Source organism: Myotis myotis, unplaced genomic scaffold (genome assembly GCF_014108235.1).
Source record: "Myotis myotis isolate mMyoMyo1 unplaced genomic scaffold, mMyoMyo1.p scaffold_m19_p_4, whole genome shotgun sequence".
NCBI classification, from domain to species: Eukaryota; Metazoa; Chordata; class Mammalia; order Chiroptera; family Vespertilionidae; genus Myotis; species Myotis myotis.
The window spans coordinates 121,449,586-121,470,566 of record NW_023416346.1 but is presented as its reverse complement, the minus strand read 5'-3'; the positions used below and the strand labels follow the sequence as shown (position 1 = coordinate 121,470,566).

Genomic DNA, 20,981 nt, shown 5'->3' with positions numbered 1-20,981 from the left:
GGCCTGGGCACTGATACCCAAACAGCCAACTATGGCAGGAGAGGAGGGCTGGCAGAGCCTTTTCCAGTGCTCTTACTACTTGTGATCTGGAGATGACAGGTGGACAAGCTCCCAAATGGTCTCCAGCAGAGCTCCATAGAGGGTTTTTCTCTCTACAGATGTCTACCTCTAACCAGAAAGGCCATTCAGTCACTATGGGTCCACAGCAGCCAATGGGCAGCCCTTGGCTTAGTGAAGTTATGTTTAGGTTGAGTTCAGAAATGTGTCTTTCTTTTCTTTTTTTAAATACTCACCCGAAGCTATTTTTCCATTGATTTTTTAGAGAGTGGAAGAGAGAAAGACAGAAATATCAATGTGAAAGAAGCACATTGATTGGTTGCCTTCTGCACATGCCCCAACCAGGGCCCAAGCTGGGGAGGAGCCTGCCCTTGACTGGAATTGAACCTGGGACCGTTCAGTCCGCAGTCTGATGCTCTATCCACTGAGCCAAACTGGCTAGGCAAAAATGTATTTTTCTTACACTCAGCCTGGTGGGTCTTGTTAGGTATTAATCAATATCACAATGATAAGTTGTGATGTGTCAAAATACCTTACAAAGATGAAGCTACTCTTTGAGAGAGGCCTTTCTTAGCATGAGGAACATGGACTTGGCTTTGCCAGGCTCCATTTTCCAGGGCCTCTGATCAGGAAGCCATCCCTCCCAAGTGGAGAATGGGTGACCACAGTTTATTGTCAGCCCTACCCCAGGGAGGTGACAAGGCTTGCTCCAGAAGCTCCATCCTTGGAGCATGAGAGGGTTGGAGGAACCTGCCTTGAGGAAAAGGCAGCCTCCAGTGGACAATGGACAGCCCGTTCCCCAGGACAGGCCTGGCCAGCCTCCAGTCCTCCTGACCTTCAAGACCCCTGGGAGCCAGGCTGTCTATGGTGCTCACTTCTCTACTGGCAGACAGAGGCCCCCTGGCTGAGTCTGGGGCTCACCCATACAGATGTGAAAACTCACCAAGAGCCCTAGCTAGTGTTGCTCAGTGGATAGAGCGTCAGCCTGTGGACTGAAGGGGTCCCAGGTTCGATTTTGGCCAAGGGCACATGCCTGGGTTGTGGGCTTGATCCCCAGCAGGGGGCATGCAGGAGTCAGCCGATCAATGATTCTCTCTCATCATTGATGTTTCTATCTCTCTCTACCTCTTCCTTCTCTGAAATCAATAAATACATTTAAAAAAAAAAAAAAAAAAAAGAAAAGTCACCAAGAGCAACATCATGGCAACCGGTCATGGAGCCAGGACAAGGCTGGGGGGAGAGGGGGGAAGTCATGGGATATTTTTAAAAATATATTTTATTGATTTTTTACAGAGAGGAAGGGAGAGGGATAGAAGTTAGAAACATCGATGACAGAGAAACATCCATCAGCTGCTTCCCGCAACCAAGGTACATGCCCTTGACCGGAATCAAACCCGGGACCCTTCAGTCTGCAGGCTGATGCTCTATCCACTGAGCTAAACCACTTAGGGCGAGTCATGGGATTTTTATGAGCTCCTAATATCACACCCACAGAGGCAGGACTTGGTGGGCAACCCAAACACTTTCTAATAAGATAGAGAAGCCAAATGGGCTGCAGTGGAATGAAGCCCTGCAGAGGCTTCTCCCTGGTTGACAGAGGCAGAGCCGGACAAAAAGAACCGAAATCTGCCCCTGGAAAGAAAAAGGAGAATCTCCACAGCTGTGTGCCAAGAGGCAGCAGCCCTCCCAAAGATCTCCAGGGACCCATGGGGCTGTGTGCAGAGGGTTTCCTTAGGAGAGGGGCTCCCACCATCTAGACTTACCCATTCTCCCCAAAGATCACCCAGGCGAATCCCAATCAGGCCTCTGCACAGGCAGAGCCAAAGCCAACATGGCTAGCAGGCCAGCCTGCATGTGGATAGTCCCTAGGCTCCACCAGGCTTGCCCGGCGCCCTAAGGGCTGGAGCAGGTGGCAGAGGGAGGCTGCCGCTTCCTTGCCTCTGCCTCGCTAGGTTGCTACACAACCACAGGAAGCCCAGCTCTCGGCCTCGCCCTGCGGTGTCTGGGGAGAAGGAAGCAAGCTTGGCTTGTGTTTATGCTGACAAGGGTCAGGCAGCATCCCCTGTTCTCTGCCATCACCATGTTAGGGATGAAAGGGAGCACACAAAGCAAATAAAAAATTAGTCGGCTGCACAACCACTAAAGATTCAGCTGCATCAGGACCAACCATCTGGCATGACATTCCCTCACCTGCAAGAGCGAGGAGTCTGAGAGCTTGATTTCAGGTAGGCTGAAGTCGCTGAAGGGAAGCAAACATTTCTGAGCATTACTCTGTGCTAGGTGCTTTGCTGGGCACTTGCACAAATGTCACTTCCTTTAATTCCCATGACCACCTCTGTTTTGTGCTAAGAAGACTGAGTTAGAGGGCTATGAGAGGCCAGGGCTGGGGTTTACATCAGGAGCAGATGAAGCCACACAGTGGTCAGGCTGCAGCCAGCAGCAGGGAACCATGGCTAAGGCCCTGGCTTAGACCTTCATTTACTAAGAGGAACAAAGAAATTGCCAGGTAAACAAGTGTTTTGTGGGCAAAGATGAATGTAATTGTGTGTGTGCGCATATGTTGGTGTTTTTTAAATTAAAACAAGAGGAAAGGGTAAAGATATATCATGATAAACCATTCATACATTTAAAAAATACTGAATTTGCCTGGCCAGCGTGGCTCAGTGGTTGAGCATCGACTTATGAACCACAATTCAATCCCCGGTCAGGGCACATGCCCAGGTTGCGGGCTCAATCCCCAGTGTAGGGCGTGCAGGAGGCAGCAGATCAATGATTCTCTCTCATCACTGATGTTTCTATCTCTCTCTCCCTCTCCATTCCTCTCTGAAATCAATAAAAATATATATTTTTAAAAATACTGAATTTATAGGAAATTTCTGTATTCTACAGTGTTGGCAATTAACAAACCTCTATGTTGTTCATACTAAATGATGAGTCATTATACCTTATGAATAAAAGATGATCATCACCTGATACAAGGCTATGACTACATCCTTAAAATATACTTGTTAAGAAAATCTAAACCCCAAAAATGCTTTCCAAATATATTTTCAAAGTTTAGTAATAAAAGACTTGGTAGGGGTAATTAGATTCCATTTCTTTTTTAAAAGGTAACTAGAAAAGATGATGAAAGCAAGGAACTGCATTATAATATACTAGCATCTTTGGATTTAAAGGCAGACAATTTGATTTTTCCAGCAGTGAATAACAGGATCAAGTTATCTTCCACACTCACAGCCCTTCCTCAAGCCTGTAGGCTCAGACCCCCAGCAGAACCCCCAGGTCTACATCACTAGGCCCCTATCTACAGTTCCCTCTGAGTCCTAGAGTCAGAGATGGTTAGGCTGTAAGAGGCCTTGGAGACTGCCAAACTTAACCACTCACTTCAGAGACAAGCCATTCAAGGCCCAGAGAGGTCAAGTGACTTGTCCAAGGTCACACAGCATATGAACAGCTGAGTTGAATGGATAAGTCATTTTGTTCTTAGCCTAGTGCCGTGGTCGGCAAATTGCGACATGCGGCTCTTTGGCCCCTTGAGTGTGGTTCTTCCTAAGCCTTAGGAGTACCCTAATTAAGTTAATAACAATGTACCTACCTATATAGTTTAAGTTTAAAAAATTTGGCTCTCAAAAGAAATTTCAATTGTTGTACTGTTGGTATTTGGCTGTGTTGACTAATGAATTTGCCGACCACTGGTCTAGTGTATTACTGGACTTCCAGTGTGATGCTGCTGAAAGACAATATGGTGAGCCACCCAGCAGAGAGCTTAGGAGATCACGCTTGTACTGGGCAGGACGCCCTGGTGCCCTGAGCACCAAGCCCTGTGTGAGCTGCTCAGATGAGTTGGGGGTCCCAGAACTTTACCCCATCCTCCCGGAGCTTCTGCCTCCTCTTCAGTTCCACCGCAGCCCTCTTCTCGTCCTCCCTGCGCCGTTGTTCCTCTAGCTTGCGCCATCGTTCTTCCATCTGCTTTTCATACTGGAGTTTGGCCCTTTTCTGCTTCTCCAGGAACTGTTGCTCTCGTACAGCTGGGGGAAGAAAACCAGAGAGGTGGCATTAACAGCGCACTCCACACCCTTTGCATTAAGACCAACAATGCGGAAGCAAGAGAGACCAAAAAAAGAGCCCAGTGGGAGCTCAGGCCACAGTGACTGAGATGAGGGGTTCTGGCAGCTCTGCCACTAGCTGGGTGGCCCTGGGCATGCTAACCATACCATCTCTGCTTTGGTTTCCTCCTCTGTGACATGAGGACAGTCACGTTTGCAACATCATGGTGCTGTGAAAATGGAACGAGACAATGCATGAAAAAGGTACAGTATGTTACCCTACACGTGGCAGCTACGACTATCAGTGTCATCCTCGAGTCGGTCTTGCCAGCCTGTGTAAGCCATACACGGGCTGAGAAATGAGAGTTGTAACGGTACATTCATTCAAAATTCAAAACACGTTAACTGTGTGTACACCACTCACCGAGCTAGGCAAGGGGGTAAACACATGAATGAGCTTGGCCTTTACAACACAATTAATAAAGGGGCCTTAACCCTACCTGGCCCAGTCAGGGAAGGGTTCCCTGGAGGGAACAATGCCTGAGCTAACCAGTAGGAGGCAGTCAAGAGAGAATTTGAAAGCTCCTCATTTGTCTCAATTCGGGGGGTAGGGGATCACTTTCTATTTACCTCAGAGCACCCCGTGGGGACATGCCCTACTTACCCATCTACAACCTGCAAGAGGTAAGGCAGCCTTTCTCAACCGGGTTCCCCATCTTAACACAGATAATGTCTCAATTGGCCTTTCTCGAAGCCCCAAAGAGAGAGAACCTGAGTGAGGGCATACAGTGGATACCCGAGAGGCGAGGGTGGCAAGCGCTTCTCAGGTTCTCATTCCTCATGCTACCCACAGCCCCAAGCACAGGGCCTGGAACACAGCGTACGCTCAATGTGTGCTAGGCGAGTAAAGGAACTATTTGGAGAATAACATAATTGTGAACGCACCAATCGCAGCATGGGTTTGCCCCCAATTCTCCACGTTCATCTAACAACTGTCCTACCTTTCTTCCAATTCAGTCGAAGAATTTTAAGGCTCTTGAGGAAAGATACAGCCATATCTCCACTTCCTTGGTCCTAAACTGCCAAAGTGCACAACTTACCCAGAAACTTTTCTCTTTCTTCGCGTCGTTCCTTGGCTAGTCTTTGTCTCTCATCACATCTTAAGAACCCCTCCATGCCTGCAAGAAAGAAAACATGATTTTTAGAGAGAGTGGAGGGAGGGAGTGGGGGGGGAGAGAGACACATCAACTGGTTGCCTCCCATACCCACCCTGACCAGGGCTTGGCATTGAACCTGCAACCTAGGTATGTGCCCTTAACCAGGAATCAAACCCGAGATCCTTTGGTGCTTGGGCCTACTCTCTAACCACTGAGCACACTGGCCAGGGCCACATGCTCAAGTTTGATTTTGGTTCTGAGAAATTTGCTCTGATGTCAATCTCAGTATTTTATTTGTATTTATTTTTAAAATATATTTTTATTGATTTCAGAGAGGAAGTGAGAAGGAGAGAGAGAGAAACATCAATGATGAGAGAGTCATTGATCGGCTGCCTCCTACACACCTCCTACTGGGGATGGAGCCCGAAACTCAGGCATGTGCGCTGACTGGGAATCGAACCGTTCTTATAGTATGGGAAATAATTTACAGCACTAGGTCACCATTGGTAATTCATGAATATTATTTATCTAATGTTCCAGTACAACATTTAGAAGCAATAGGCTTCAGTGTTAGCCCAACCATCAGCTTCCTAGTTCCTGAAACCTCCTCTATTGTGACATCACAAGCTGGCTTCATTGTGCCAGTTGCCATGGAAACCTGTGCCCCACCCCTTTCTGGAAGGTTCCTGTACTGTCCAGGAAGGACTGAGGGGTCTGGGCTACAAAGTAGGAATATGAATAAGGACAGGGATAGATGAGACAAACACTAGATTGTCACGATTCCCCTCCAGCATCTGCTATTGCCGCCTGGATCACAGACAGGGCAAATCAGTGCTTATTAAGAGAGAAGCACTAAAAAAATCAACCCTGAACTAGTGTCACTCTCCATGTTTGGTTTCAATCAACTTAATCGATGCTACCAACAACATGGATGGCATAATTTCAAGCCCCCTCCCAAATAAAATAATTTCAAGGCCCAACTTCTCAGCTCTTCACTGCTGGGCCCCACAATCAAAGCCCAAACACTCTTCCCAGCTTGACCTCAGCACTGCCCCTTTCTCCCACACACCTTCCAACTAAAACCGCCCCTTCTCCCCCTCCCCCATACCTTCAAGCCCCCACAAGTCCCCAGACCCTGAGATACTCTGTGCCCCCCAGACAGAAGAAGCCTAATTTCATTCTGTTTGGTTGTTGTGTTCTCCTCTAACTCGTTTTCCATGGGGACAAAGAGGTTACTGAACCAAGGTGGCTTCTGCATCTCTGGGTCACCCAGCTCAGGCCACTGTCCTGTCCCCCACAGTTGCCCCAAGATACACACATAGTCAAAAGTAGGCATGTAGTTGGTGGAAGGGGAGCAGTGAGATAAAACCACATTTCTCTTTTCTCTAAATATGTTCAGGCTCTCATCTCTACAGCAAGAGTTTGACTAGTATGAATATGTTCTACGTGAAAAACCACAAAGAGAAGTCAAAGAGCCCTGGACAGATGCTTGTGCCCTCCCAAGGGGGACATGCACCTCTCTGTGGTGCCCACGCCACCCTCCAGGCGTTAATGGGCCTGCCCCATATCTAAGGTAGAGCACAAGAACTACTGAAAATGTTCTTTAAAAAGAAGAAAGAAAAAAATGGAGAGAAAAGGGCCAAGCTCATTTGAAACTGGCCACCTTACCTCGAGGTTTTTCGAACAGAAAGCTGGGTTTTCCGTGGACATACATGATTTCAGGCTGCCTCCTGGTGGACATTTGAGGCTCACTTTCAAATCCCTAACAGCAAGTCTTTACTATGATGCTCCTGCTCTGTTTCATCATAATAGGAGATGACAACAGAGCAGTTACTATGGACCAGTGCACTGCTTGGATTACTGTCATAATAGGAGGTGACAACAGAGCAGTTACTATGGACCAGTGTACTGCTTGGATTACTGTCACCAGGGCACTGCTTGGATTACTGTCATAACAGGAGGTGACAACAGAGCAGTTACTATGGATCAGTGCACTGCTTGGATTACTGTCACCAGGGCACTGCTTGGATTACTGTCATAACAGGAGGTGACAACAGAGCAGTTACTATGGATCAGTGTACTGCTTGGATTACTGTCACCAGTGCACTGCTTGGATTACTGTCATAATAGGAGGTGACAACAGAGCAGTTACTATGGATCAGTGCACTGCTTGGATTACTGTCATAACAGGAGGTGACAACAGAGCAGTTACTATGGATCAGTGTACTGCTTGGATTACTGTCACCAGGGCACTGCTTGGATTACTGTCACAACAGGAGGTGACAACAGAGCAGTTACTATGGACCAGCGCACTGCTTGGATTACTGTCACCAGGGCACTGCTTAGATTACTGTCATAACAGGAGGTGACAACAGAGCAGTTACTATGGACCAGGGCACTGCTTGGATTACTGTCATAACAGGAGGTGACAACAGAGCAATTAGTATGGACCAGGGCACTGCTTGGATTACTGTCATAACAGGAGGTGACAACAGAGCAGTTACTATGGACCAGGGCACTGCTTGGATTACTGTCATAATAGGAGGTGACAACAGAGCAGTTACTATGGACCAGTGCATTTGGATTGCTATCACGATCTTATAGGTGCAGAAAGGGAGGCACAGAGAGGTTAATTAACTTGTCTGAGGTTACACCTTCAGAAGTGGAGAAGCCAGGTTCCAATACAAGAACCTGACTCCAGGACCTACATACTTTCTTTTTTTAAAATTTGTATTTATTGGTTTTAGAGAGAGAAGGGAGAGAGGGAGACAGACAGACAGACATCAACTTGTTGCTCCATTTATTTATACATTCATTGGTTGCTTCTTGTGTGCCCGACCAGGGATCAAACCCACAACCTTGGTGTACTGCAAGCATGTCAAACTCAAAGGCTAACACAGGCCAAATAAACAAGTTTAAGTGTATGTGGGTCACAAAAAAAAACAAAAGCTTCAATTTTCATAGAAATGTAGGTTTATTTCTATAGAGACATGCTGAATCCAAAGGGCTGAAACAAATGAGTAATCGTTAACATAAAATAGTAGAACATTTTATAAAATTAATATTTTTTCTTGAACATTAACTTACCAGACACTGAATAACTGCACAAATTAATAAGCGTAATGCAAAAAAACCTATTTTTCTTGTTCTTCAAAAGCGAAATATTTCCTTAGTCCAAGATTAATGACGTGGCCATCGGCTGCTAAAATATTCGCTGCTGGTATTAGTGGAGAGAAGTGGTGCGCCTGTGTAAGGCGTGTAAGGCGCATAAGGCGCGTAAAGGCGCGCTTTTAAGGGAAATGGATGCAACACGAGTATAGTGATCAGTCATTAGCGAATGTTAGTTCATTATTAATCCTATCTAATAAAAGACAAAAAGGGTAATTAACCGTACCTCCACTACGCTTCCCATTGGCTAATCAGGGCAATATGCAAATTAACCGCCAACAAAGATGGCAGTTAATTTGCATATGCAAGCTCCAAGCGGTGGAGTGAAGCCAAACAGCCCCGAAGCCATTGAGCAGCGACGCCTCACTGCCCCGGGATCAGCGGAGCTGCGAGGCCTCCCAGCACCGGCGTCAAGCGGAGCCGCAAGGCCTCATGCCCTGGGATCAACGGAGCAGCAAGGCCTCCCAGCACCGGCGTCAAGCAGAGCCGCGAGGCCTCATGCCCCAGGATCAACGGAGCAGCGAGGCCTCCCAGCACTGGGATCAGCGGAGTCACGAGGCCTCCTGGCCCCTGGAGCAGCATGACAGGGGGTGGTGCCACAACCCCCAGATAGGCTCTGCTCTGTGGGTGACAGGGGGCAGCGCCCCAACCCCCTGATCCGCCCTGCTCTGTGCGTGACAGGGTGGAGCTCCCCAACCCCCTGATCGGCCCTGCCCTGAGTGTGTCAGGGGGCAGCACCCCAACTCCCCAATCGGCCCTACTCTGTGCGTGACAGGGAGGAGCTCCCCAACCCCCTGATCGGCCCTGCTCTGTGCGTGACAGGGGGCAGTGCCCCAACCCCCTGATTGGCTGGCTCTGTGCGTGACAGGGGGCAGCGCCCCAACCCCCCCCCCCCATCGGCCCTGCTCTGTGCATGACAGGGGGCAGTGCCCCAACCCCCTGATCGGCCGGCTCTGTGTGTGACAGGGGATGGCACCACAACCCCCCCCCATCAGCCCTGCCCTGAGCGTGACAGGGGGCAGCGCTGCAACCTCCCGATCTGCCCTGCTCTGTGAGAGGCAGGGGGTGGCGACACAACCTCCCCATCGACCCTGCCTTGAGTGTGACAGGGGGTGGCGCTCCAACCCCCCAATCGGCCCTACCCTGAGCGTGACTGGGGGTGGCATCATAACCGCCCGATCTGCCCTGCTCTGTGCATGACAGGGGGCGGTGCCCCAACTCCCCAATCGGCCCTGCTCTGAGCCCGACCAGGGGCTGCACCTAGGGATTGGGCCTGCCTTCTGCCACCCGGAAGCGGGCCTAAGCCAGCAGGTCGTTATCTCCCAAGGGGTCCCAGACTGTGAGAGGGCACAAGTGGGGCTGAGGGATACCCCCCCCCAGTGCACAAATTTCTGTGCACCGGGCCTCTAGTTATGTATAACAGGATATTATAAAAAATAAGTTATGAAATTTTTATTAAAACGTTTCTTGCATACCGTTATATTGGCTGAGTCGCAAAAATATTCATTGTGGGCCACATGTGGTCTGTGGGCCACGAGTTTGACATGTTTGGTGTATTGGGACAACACTAACCAACTGGGCTCCCTTGCCAGGGTCATGACACACACACACACACACACACACACACACACACACACACACTTTTTTTTTTTGAAAAGGCATATGTAGAGGATCCCCTGCTCCATGGCTTTTATTTTGATAAAAAGTCCTGCAAATCTAAACATCAAGCTACAGAGTTACAACTGAATGTACCTCACCATGAAAGGATTTTGGCAAGTGCATCCCATGAAATGGATCACAATTCATATAAAAGTGGTGATATGGAGAAGACACTCACTGGCATGCAGAATGCCAAACAGCTCTCCCTTCTATCTCATAGTTCATCTATTGAGCCCCTTTCTCTAGTGGCTGATATATTTGGACTGGGTATCTTTAAAATTGGCAGTGACAGCCTCCAGCAAAGCACTTCTCTAGAAAGTTGGTTGACATCCTATAAAAGCAATCACAGCTCTGGGAACATACTAGTAAGCGTAAGCAGTGGCTCAGTTGGTAAAAGGACATTAGATTTCCTAAATAGTTTGGAGAATATCCAGAGCCCCTCAGAGTAAAAGATAAAGCAGTGTGTATGTGTGTGTGTGTGTTCTTTAAAAAAAAATATATATATATATATACACACACACATAAACACACACACACACACACACACACACACACACACTAGGGGCCTGGTGCATGAAATTCATGCATGGGGCGGGGGGGTGTCCCTCAGACCAGCCTGCCCCCTCTAACATACTGGGAGCCCTCAGGGGATGTCCTAGTGACAGCTTAGGCCCACTCCCTGCTCCCCTTGGGGAGCGGGCCTAAGCCACAGTCTGGCCTCCCTTTGTGGGAGGTGACCAGGCTGATCAGGGGAAGGCACCAGCCCCATCACCCCGCTGCTGCAGCTACTGCCAGTCACCGCGGCCAGCAAGGTGTTTTCATCAACATGGACTCCAGTCCCTTCACCATGAAAAAATGATAACTTTCTTTAGGCATTTTCAAGATGTGTCTTTCATAGGATATGACATTTCTTTATTATTTTTTTATCCTCACCTGAGGATATGTTTCCATTGATTTTTAGAGAATGTGGAAGAGAAAGGGAAAGACAGAGAGAAACATCAAAGTGAGAGGAACCCTTTGATTGGTTGCCGCCTGCATGAGTGCTGACCTGGGCCCCAGCCAGGGAGAAGCCTGCAACCTAGGTACATGCCCTTGGTCAGAATTGAACCCAGACCCAGCAGTGGGCAGGCCGAGGCATTATCCACTGAGCAAAACCAGCTAGGACAGGATATGACATTTCTTAACCCTCCTGCAGCGGATCTTCATATTTTTCGTCAGGAGTGTGGTGAAAAACCCTAGATCACCTTTTTGGATTCTTATTACCCAAGTTACTAAGAAGATTACCAGTGGCATACAGGAAGTTTAGCCAATGAGCGGTCAGAAAAGGTGTTTCCTCTGTAGTTCACACCAATTGCCGGCTTGGACCCCCAGCCCAGACCTGATGCCTCTGGCCCAGGCTTCAGGCCTGGGCAAGGGACCCCCATCTTCCCCCAATCACCGGCTCCGCCCTCACCCAGGCCTGATGCCTCAGCCAGAGGCATGACCCCCATCACCCTCCCATTGCCAGATCGGCCCCTTGCCCAGGCTTGACGCCTCCACCAGAGGTGTCAGGCCTGGGCAGGGGACCCCCATCTCCCCCCGATCACCGGTTTCTGGGCAGCTACTGGGGTCACACAAGAGGTCCTGGATGGCAGCTCTGGTGCTGGTGGCTGCGCTGTCCTGCCCTGCCTGCATTATGCAAATTAGTCGCCATCTTTGTTGGCAGTTAATTTGCATATCATGCTGATTAGCCAATGTGAGGCATAGCGAAGGTACGGTCAATTACCATGTTTACCTATTATTAGGTAGGCTATTTATTGATTTCAGAGAGGAAGGAAGAGGGAAGAGCGAGAGAAACATCAATGATGAGAGAGAATCACTGATCAGCTGCCTCCAGCACACCCCCTACTGGGGACCAAGCCCAAAACCTGGGAATGTGTCCTTGACCAGAATAGAACCTGGGACCCTTCAGTCCGCACTCCGACGTTCTCTCCACTGAGCCAAACCAGCTAGGGCTCCTGCCCCATTCTTGATGCCATCTTGCTTTCCAGGACAACCATATTCAGGTGATGTGCAGCCCTGAAATGGAGGCCTTTTCCCGGGCAATTCATCCCTACAGGAAATGAGAATGAAACTGGGATACTGAGCTGCTAAACAACTATTTTATGTTAACAGAACAGCATGAAATTCCATACTTCACTGATTTGCTCTTGTTTGAAATAACTTCCCGTTCATTGTGTCTGGGCCGCAGGAATACATTTTTAAAAACTAATTTTAAAATGAATTTTATTAGCCTGAGGCACTCTCCCACTAGAATATTAATGAGATGCTATTATTCAATTATTCATGGTACTGGTAATAACCATTATCGAAACACAAAGTTTTTAGGGGAAGCCAGCTGTGTTTGACTTTTAAAAATTAATTGCATTAAATGAATTTTAAAGTACCCTTCTCAATCATACTCACATCCATGCAATTGTAATGTCCTCCAAAAAAGAAAGGGGACCAGGAATGAAGACCTCATCAAGTGGGAAGTCCAATGCTAGCTGTGATGATCTGGCTAAGCACAGGGAGATGACTGGCTCTCAACTGTGGCCACACAATGGAATCTCCTGGGAGCTTTAAAACTTACAAGTGCCTGTGTCTCCCTTTCAGAAGCTGGCCTGGTTGACACAGGTATGGCCAGGGCCTTGGTGCTTTCAAAGCTCCCATGTGACTGTAAGGTGCAGCAGCAGGACAGAGAACTGCACACCAGAAGTGTCTGGAGGGCCTGTAACCCCAGGCTGCTGGGTGGTACACCCAGAGCTTCTGATGGAGTTAATCCCATCTGTGGCCTTCTTCCAAGTCCCCCAAGTTACTGGTTTTACTTTTTCCTCTCAAATATCCAGATAATAGATCTGGTTCCAACAAAACATTTTTTTAAAATTAAATTGATTGGGATAACACTGGTTAATAACATTATATATACTTCAGATGTACAACTTTATAATTCAATGTCTATACACTCTATTGCATGCTTGCCACCCGAAATCTAGTGTTCTTCTGTCACCATATATTTCACTCCCTTCACCAGTCTGTATCTATGAGTTTTTTGTTTTGTTGTTCGTTTGTTGCTTTTTGTTTTATATCCCATGAGTGAAATCACATGGTTCTTGTCCTTCTCTGTCTGACTTATTTCACTTAGCACAATTCTCTCAAGAATCATCCATGTCACAAATGGCAAAATTTCATCTTTTTATGGCTGAGTAGTATTCCATTGTATATGTATACATGTTCAACTAATCTTCTGTCGAAGGACACTTGGGTTGTTTCCTTGTTTTGGATTTTGTGAATAATACTTCAATGAACATACGGATGCCTGCAGTTTTAAGAATAAGTCTTTTCAAAATTCTTGGATACCCAGAAAAAGGATTGCTGGATCATACAGTAGTTCTATTTTTAATTTTTTTAGGAACCTCTGAAACACTTTCCCTGGTGGCTGCACCAATTTACATTCCCACCAGCAGTGCACTAGGTTTCCTTTTTCTCCACAACCTCTCCAACACTTTTTATTTCTTGTCTTACTGATAATCGCTATTCTAACAGGAGAAAGGTGGTATCTCATTGTGGTTTTCATTTGCATTTCCCTTACAGCTAGTGATTCAACAAAGCATTTTTAAAAAATGCAAAGATATGTGGTTCATTTGAATATGTAAAAATCATACATCCCTGTAAAGTGTCTTTGCCACACAACCTCAAGAGCTTTGTTATTATATTTTACAAAATTGGGGAGCAAAAATGAATGTTGACAAATTGAAAGAAAAATAAATTAGTCTGCTACTGTTTTTGTTTAAATATGTTTTTATTGATTTCAGAGAAAGGAAGAGAGAGGGAAAGAGAGAAACATCAATGATAAGAGAGAAACACTGAACGGCTGCCTCCTACACATCCCCTATTGGAGGTCAAGCCTGAAACCCACGCATGTGCCCTGATCAGGAATCGAACCAGCGACCTCTTGGTTCATAGGGTGATGCTCAACCACTGAGCACACCAGCCGGGCAGTACGCTACTATTTGTTAAAAAAGGGGGAGAGGGGATGAAAAATGTGCCAATGAATGATAATGTTTTGTGATAGTTACTGTGATTACATAAAATTATATATGTGAAGAACTTTCCATTATAACAAATGCTCATTAAAGGTTAGTTGCCATTATTTTTAGAGGGAGGTTATATTTAGAGATTAAAGAAATAAAGACTCAAAAAAGTCAAGTGACATATCTAATGCTATATTAAGTAGAGGGACTCATTATATCTCTGACCCTTTAACCTGTTGTGATTTCTCCTAGACTCTGCTGCTCTCCCTGGGGGTGGGGAGAGAGGGTCATGGGAGGCAGGATCAGCAATGAAGGTCAGAAAGTTGGAAATTCTGGGGAGGGGTAATGGTATATATAAAAATATGCTAGAGAATAATAGTCAAAGCCCAAGACCTCATTGAACTTCAGTCCTACCAGTGGGAACTGAAAATCAATGGACATAATCCTTGGTTCATGTTTGCATGCAGATATACTGTTTTTGTTCAGAAAGCATCATATATTCCTGCCTCATATTTTCAATTAAAATCTTAAAACCAACACGGCTAGCATGGCCCAGTGATTGAGTATCGACCTATGAACCAAGAGGTCCCTGTTCAATTCCCAATCAGGGCACATGCCCAAGTTGTGGGCTCAATCCCCAGTGGGGGGCCTGCAGGAGGCAGCCGATCCATGATTCTCTCTCATTATTGATGTTTCTATCTCCCTTTCCACTTCCCTCCCTCTCTGAAATCAATAAAAATACATTTTTTAAATATCTCAAAACCAATTACAACCCCAAAGGGTCAGTAAACTTTCTATTTAAATATATTTCCGGATGGTGCTAAATCCCAGTTCCCAGTAGCTCCTGTTGGTGTCCATCCACGTCTCAGTATGACTGCTTCAGTGCAGTGGACTGTGATGAAAACCCACAGCACTAAGAGCTAAAGAAGATGCTTGCCTGGCAACCTGATTTTTCTCTAAAATGAAATTCAGATGCATTAAAGGCACTCTGAGAATATTAATAAATCAACCTTTAATACTGTTAAAATCATACCAGTGAACAATGCACAAAATCCCTGAAAAGTACATTTAATGTATGACTGGTACTTTCAAAATTCCAAATTATGGAATTTTAGGGGGAAGAGCTCTCAGGGGCCCAATTCATTGTTCTACTTGCTTCAAGAGAGAGAGGGTTGCTCCCTGACCTCCACCAGAAAGAGAATGGTCTTTATCCTCTTGGCTTCCTCCATTCTGCTCATCTAATACAGTGGCTCAGTTCTTGGGCTTTTGTTATATAGATGGAGAATACAGGTAGAGAGGGTTTCAGGACTGCAATAAGTGAATGGGCTTTGATTACTGACATTAGAAAGGGGAGCAAAAACTATGTGAGGGGATGAAAGAGAACGAAGTGAGACATGGAGGACAAGGGAGTCAGGAACTATGTCAGGTTGCCTCTGGGGAGAATTATGCCTGAAAGTTTAGTACTGGAAGGGGTTTCAAATGACCCTCAGAAGGTAGGTAGGGATGTGTGTGTGTGTGTGTGTGTGTGTGTGTGAGAGAGAGAGAGAGAGAGAGAGAGAGAGAGAGAGAGAGAGAGAGAGAGAGACTGGGAACCAGAGGAACAAAGAGCTGCAGGTTAGAATTCAATTGACGTGTCCAGTAAAGATCTGAATTGCTTTTAATCTGTTTTGCCCACTGAATTCTATTTCTTTGGCTATCACATGGGGTTCTGTTATTTGGGATATTTATATTTAGAAACAAATACCTATGCAGGAACTAGCCTTAGGGGAGTCGCAGGGTTTCAAAGACCCTTCAGGGACCATTTATTCCATTTTCTATCTCTGGTAAGAGAAGAACTAGGTAGCTTCAACTGCAATTTGTGTTTTGTAACATGTCATTTTTCCCAATAGCTTAATAACTTAGCTGAGAACTTGGGGGGGGGCACTAATCCAGTGATTCTGGGGCTTTGCATACACCAGGAAAATCCCCTGGAAGACTTGTTAAAACAGACTGCTGGGCCCCCACTCTTCAGAGCTTCTGATGAAGCAGATCTGGGGTGGGGCCTGGGAATCTGCACTTCTAATGAGTTCCGAGGTGATGCTGATGCTGCTGGTCTGGGAGACACACTTTGAGAACCGCTGATCTAATCCATTTCTCATCTGCTGTAACCTAGGTATCAAAATACATTAAAAATGTGTATACAGACATCAAAAAGTCCTTGGAAAGAAAGAAGTGGAGAAATAGGGAACTACATATGAATATACACAAATCTATGCTATTATTATGTTTTTGTAAAATACACTTGCTAAATACCTAAAGGTTTCTTTTAAAACTGCTGAATTACATTTTCCAGAAAAATGCCAGCCATAATAAGGGTATTACTAAACGACTCAAATGATTCCTAAACAATTTTCTTAAATCGCAATTGCAGAGCTAAGAGAATGACCAGTTTTTATTATAGGGTTTTTGTTTGTTTGTTTTTAGTTTTGAACTGAGTGAAGTCCAAACAATCACGAAGAGCAGAAAAGTCTGACATCAAGGTCAAACAGTAATAAGAATGGATCTCCTCCTCTTCACCTCATAATCCTCACCAATCTGCCATGAAACCCTCTGCATGGGGTTACAGCCAGTCTGTTCCCAGTCCTCTGTTCTGTAAAAGGGAGGTAATGGTGGCCCAGCCAGTGTGTCTCAGTGGTTGAGCATTGACCTATGAACCAGGAGGTCACAGTTCAATTCCCAGTCAGGGCATATGCCCGGGTTGTGGGCTCGATCCCCAGTGTGGGGTGTACAGGAGGTAGCCGATAATGATTTTCTCTCATCATTGGTGTTTCTATCTCTCTCTCCCTTCCCTTCCTCTCTGAAATCAATAAAAATATATTCTATAGAATAAAAGGCTAATATGCAAATCGACCAAACTGTGGAATGACCAGTTGCTATGACGTGCACTGACTACCAGGGGGCAGATGCCCTGACCAGTAGGTTAGCTTGCTGCTGGGGTCTGGCTGATCCGGACTGGGCGAGACAGGTCGGACACACCCTGGAGCCCTCTCGCGGTCCTTCCCTGGCCGAGGCGGGGTCTTGGATTGCGAGAGGGCACAGGCCAGGCTGAGGTACCCCATCAACCTGTGCTCCCAGCCTCTAGTAAAAAAAGAAAAGAAAAGAAAATAGAATAAAAGGGAGGTAACAGTAGTGCCTGTCTGACTTACAGGAGAGATCTCTGGCACTGCTTTGCTGCATCCAACACACAGTGGGAGCTCCAAAAACTGAGCTATTCCGAGTGAGGTACTCTAGCCACCTGTTCCTATTTTTCCCTCTTTGTTTTCTACCACTGAGACCTTCCGCATACATATCTGAAGACCAAGCATGCTACCTGTCCTAAGGGGCAATCTGAGAGAGTGCACGCAACACTGCCAGGGTAAATCCAGGGCAGGCATTCTTTTTCCATAAAAATTATACCAGAACAGGGATGTGTCCCCTTGATTTTTCATCTTCTGCCAAGTTACTGATCATTGTTTATGTCTACACATGTAGACACAGTTCCTTCTGGTATATTAGTAGAAATGAGATCCTGTCTTTAGCAGGATAATGGCTTACTAAAAAAGAATCTGTACATGACATTTCACACTCACTGTGGAGGTAGTAACCACGCTGTTCTTCACCATTTAAACAGTATATTGCCTAATTATATTCATACACACTTATCTACTCATCCCAGGAACCAGCAACTCAGATACACTTCCCCAGAGCCAAATAAAAACATGCCAAGTTATAAAATTCAACTGTGCCCTCTGGGGAACTGTATACATATTCATGGGCCAGACTGTCTTTCTCTAAAGGTACCATTTATTATTTATTTCCTGCCAGGCATTATGCTCTCCAAATGTTATTTAATGCTCACAATAATCCTAGGAGGTAGAAGGCATCCCCATTTTACAGATGAGGAAATTGAGACTCTAAGAGGTTAAGAAATTTGCCCAAAGTCACAGTTGGAATGTAGCAAAGCTTGGATTTGAGGCCAGTCTGGCTGACTTGTAAGCTGACGCACCAACTAAATTCTGAGAGGGAAGGAAGGGCACTGACCTAGGGATCTCGATGTCCAGAAACTGGGAACTATTCTTGCTGGGGTGCATGGAGGAGCGTGGTAAGAAAATGGGCTCAGTACACACTAACAATGTGACCACTGGGGAAGCATCTAAGCCTCAGTTTTCTCATCTGTTAAACAGGTATAATAGTAGAAACTGTGTCATAATGTGAAGCTTAAAGAATATATGTAAAGCTCTTAGCCCAACAGTACCCCAGTCAAGGGACCTTGAATAAATCTCTTTCCATCTCAGAGCTTTGGGCTCCTCTTCTGTGAAGCAGGAATATTATTACCTACTTTCCAGGGTTGGGGGGAGGCTTGTGAAAACACTTGGCAGGGGAACAGCCACAGCTGGCTCCCTTCCCCTGATGAAAAATGAGAACACATAACAAACAAGTTGTGGCAGACACTCACTGGGGCCCCGAGCCCCAGGCCATGGAATCATAAGCTCCACATTCCAGTCTTCCCAAGAACCCCACAAAATTCCCCCAGGAAACCCCCCACAACTTCCTAAGAGTCACAGTTTCCACTCAAGACTTGCTCTGCCCAGCTGATAATTCACTTAGAAGGTGAGTAGACATAGTCAAAGGTGGCTGAAAAAAGACAGCGAATGGATGGCTAGAAAAATTCAACTTAATTATCTATCTCTCTCTCCCTCCCCCTTCCTCTCTGAAATAAATAAATATATATATTTTTAAAAAGAAAGAGATTTATAAAGGATCCTAGAGGTCACTGAAGACCCTTTTGGCCAATCTTCATGCCACTCCCAGCCCCGTTACCTGTAAGGTCATTATTTTGGGAAGAGCTGTGCCCTTGAGCATGAGCGAGGCACATCAGAGAGCTCCTTGTCCCAAGCCCCTTATTATGTCCTCTTTCCAGAGTATTTGCACACACTGACATGCTCATGGGCACTTGGGGTCCCTCTATTCCACCCTTGCTGTTACAGGGTTGGCAGGAGCCTTTGGGTCCCATCTGAAGACAGCCCCTTGGTTTGAAGGCTGCCTCCTCCTCCTCTGCCATCTCACTGGGCACCAGACCTGAACTTTGACCATTGCTGCAACTCAACCATCCAAAGTGCACCCTCCCACTCCAGGCCCTTCTATTCCCAGTATCAGCTGGCAGCAGCAGTTACATCAGCCAGTGAGTTGAGGGGCCACTGACAGGGTCCCTAAAATCAAAACCAAATCATAAGTGTGATGCTCAGAGACCTGCTTCCCCGCCAGCTGGCCTCAGTTCCGAGAAGATTCCTGGATTTTAAAACGAAATAGACAGGCTAGAAAATAAATCACTCCAGTATTACAAACAATTTGCGGACACACTGTATTTAAGAACTTTGAAACTTGCAACCTTTGGTTCTTTTTTCTCCCTGAAACGCACTCCCAGCAAGGTTGTTCCACCCTGCCCCAAGCTACAGGCTCTGCATCTGGCACCCGCAGCTAAGCCATAATTCTTAAACAAGGACATCTTCAAGGGCACTTTGAGACTTTGAGGCCGAAACAGCTTCCAGATCAAATTGATTCTTTTTAAATTGCAAGAGCGCCCGGCCAGCATGACTCAGTGGTTGAGCGTCAACCGACCTATGAACCAGGAAGTCACAGTTTAATTCCTGGTCAGGGCACATGCCTGGGTTGCAGGCTTGATCCCCAGTAGGGGGCATGCAGGAGGCAGCCGATCAATGATTCTCTCACATCACTAATGTTTCTATCTCTCTCCTTCTCTGAAATCAATAAAAAATATATATTTTAAAAAGAACAACAATATACTGTTGTTATTGAAGCATGGTAGCCCATCCTGGCAATCGGGTTTGGATTCAACCCATTATTTTGAATTGGCCAAACTGTCACATTTGTATTACAGCTGAGCCCAAATCAGTGCTTAAATGACCACTGCCTTTAAAAACAACATTCACTGATGAATCTCAGAGGGAAGACGGGGGTGGGTGGATGGATGGGTGAGATTAACCGAAGAACTTATATGCATACATGCATAACCCATGGACACAGATAATAGTGTGGTGAAGGCCTGGGGGGTGGGGCTGGGGTGTGGAGGGGATCTATAGGGGGCGAAAGGGGGACATTTGTAATACTCTCAACAATAAAGATAAATAAAAAAATAAAGTACCTCACAGGTTAAAAAAGTTTTTAAAAAACAGCATGCTACAAAAACCTTCCACTCTAGTGCATTGGTTCTCAACCAGGGGTGATTGTGCCCCCAGGGGACACTTGGTAATGTCCAGAGATAGTTTGGTTTGTCAAAACTTGGTGGGATGCTACTGGCATCCAGTGGGTAGAGGTCAGGGAAACTGCTAAACATCCTAGAGTATAATGACCCCCGCCACACACACACACACACACACACACACACACACACACAAACAAACATACAATCACCAGAATCATCCAGCGCCAGATGGCAGCAGTGCCAAGGTTGTGAACTTTCTCCAATCTGCAAGGTGCATGCGCATGATATCCTTACACTGCATATGATATGATAGTGGGGAAGGGCACTTAATAAGAATAGAGCCACAGTTGTCTAATAATCATTCACCTTACTAGCTATAGATGAGAAGTTTTCTTACAGACCCTGGGAAGCCGGAGGATGAAACAAGGCTGTAAAAAGATAAGATGTTTCGATGGGTCAATTACTCAGAAAATAAATACATTTTGAGAACAGAACAAGGACAGGACACGCTTTGATTTGGTTGCTGTGCATGAACCCTGACCCCCTCCAGGAGTTTTCTCAGGAATGCTGACTATTCTCCAGTCCCAGGAAGGGGCTGAGC

At 46.2% G+C, this 20,981-nt stretch overlaps 1 protein-coding gene across 7 annotated transcripts in view; it reads right to left on the bottom strand.

Moving 5' to 3' along the window:
- MAP7D2 (MAP7 domain containing 2) overlaps window positions 1–20,981 on the bottom strand; it is a 109,680-nt gene that overhangs the window by 56,618 nt on the left and 32,081 nt on the right. For all 7 annotated transcript variants that reach the window (XM_036305491.1, XM_036305498.1, XM_036305492.1 and 4 more), the window contains exons 2-3: window positions 5,204–5,281; window positions 3,922–4,085 (exon numbers count right to left, since the gene is read on the bottom strand). In XM_036305491.1, coding sequence (XP_036161384.1) covers window positions 3,922–4,085; window positions 5,204–5,281 — 242 coding nt within the window. The remainder of the gene's footprint in view (window positions 1–3,921; window positions 4,086–5,203; window positions 5,282–20,981) is intronic.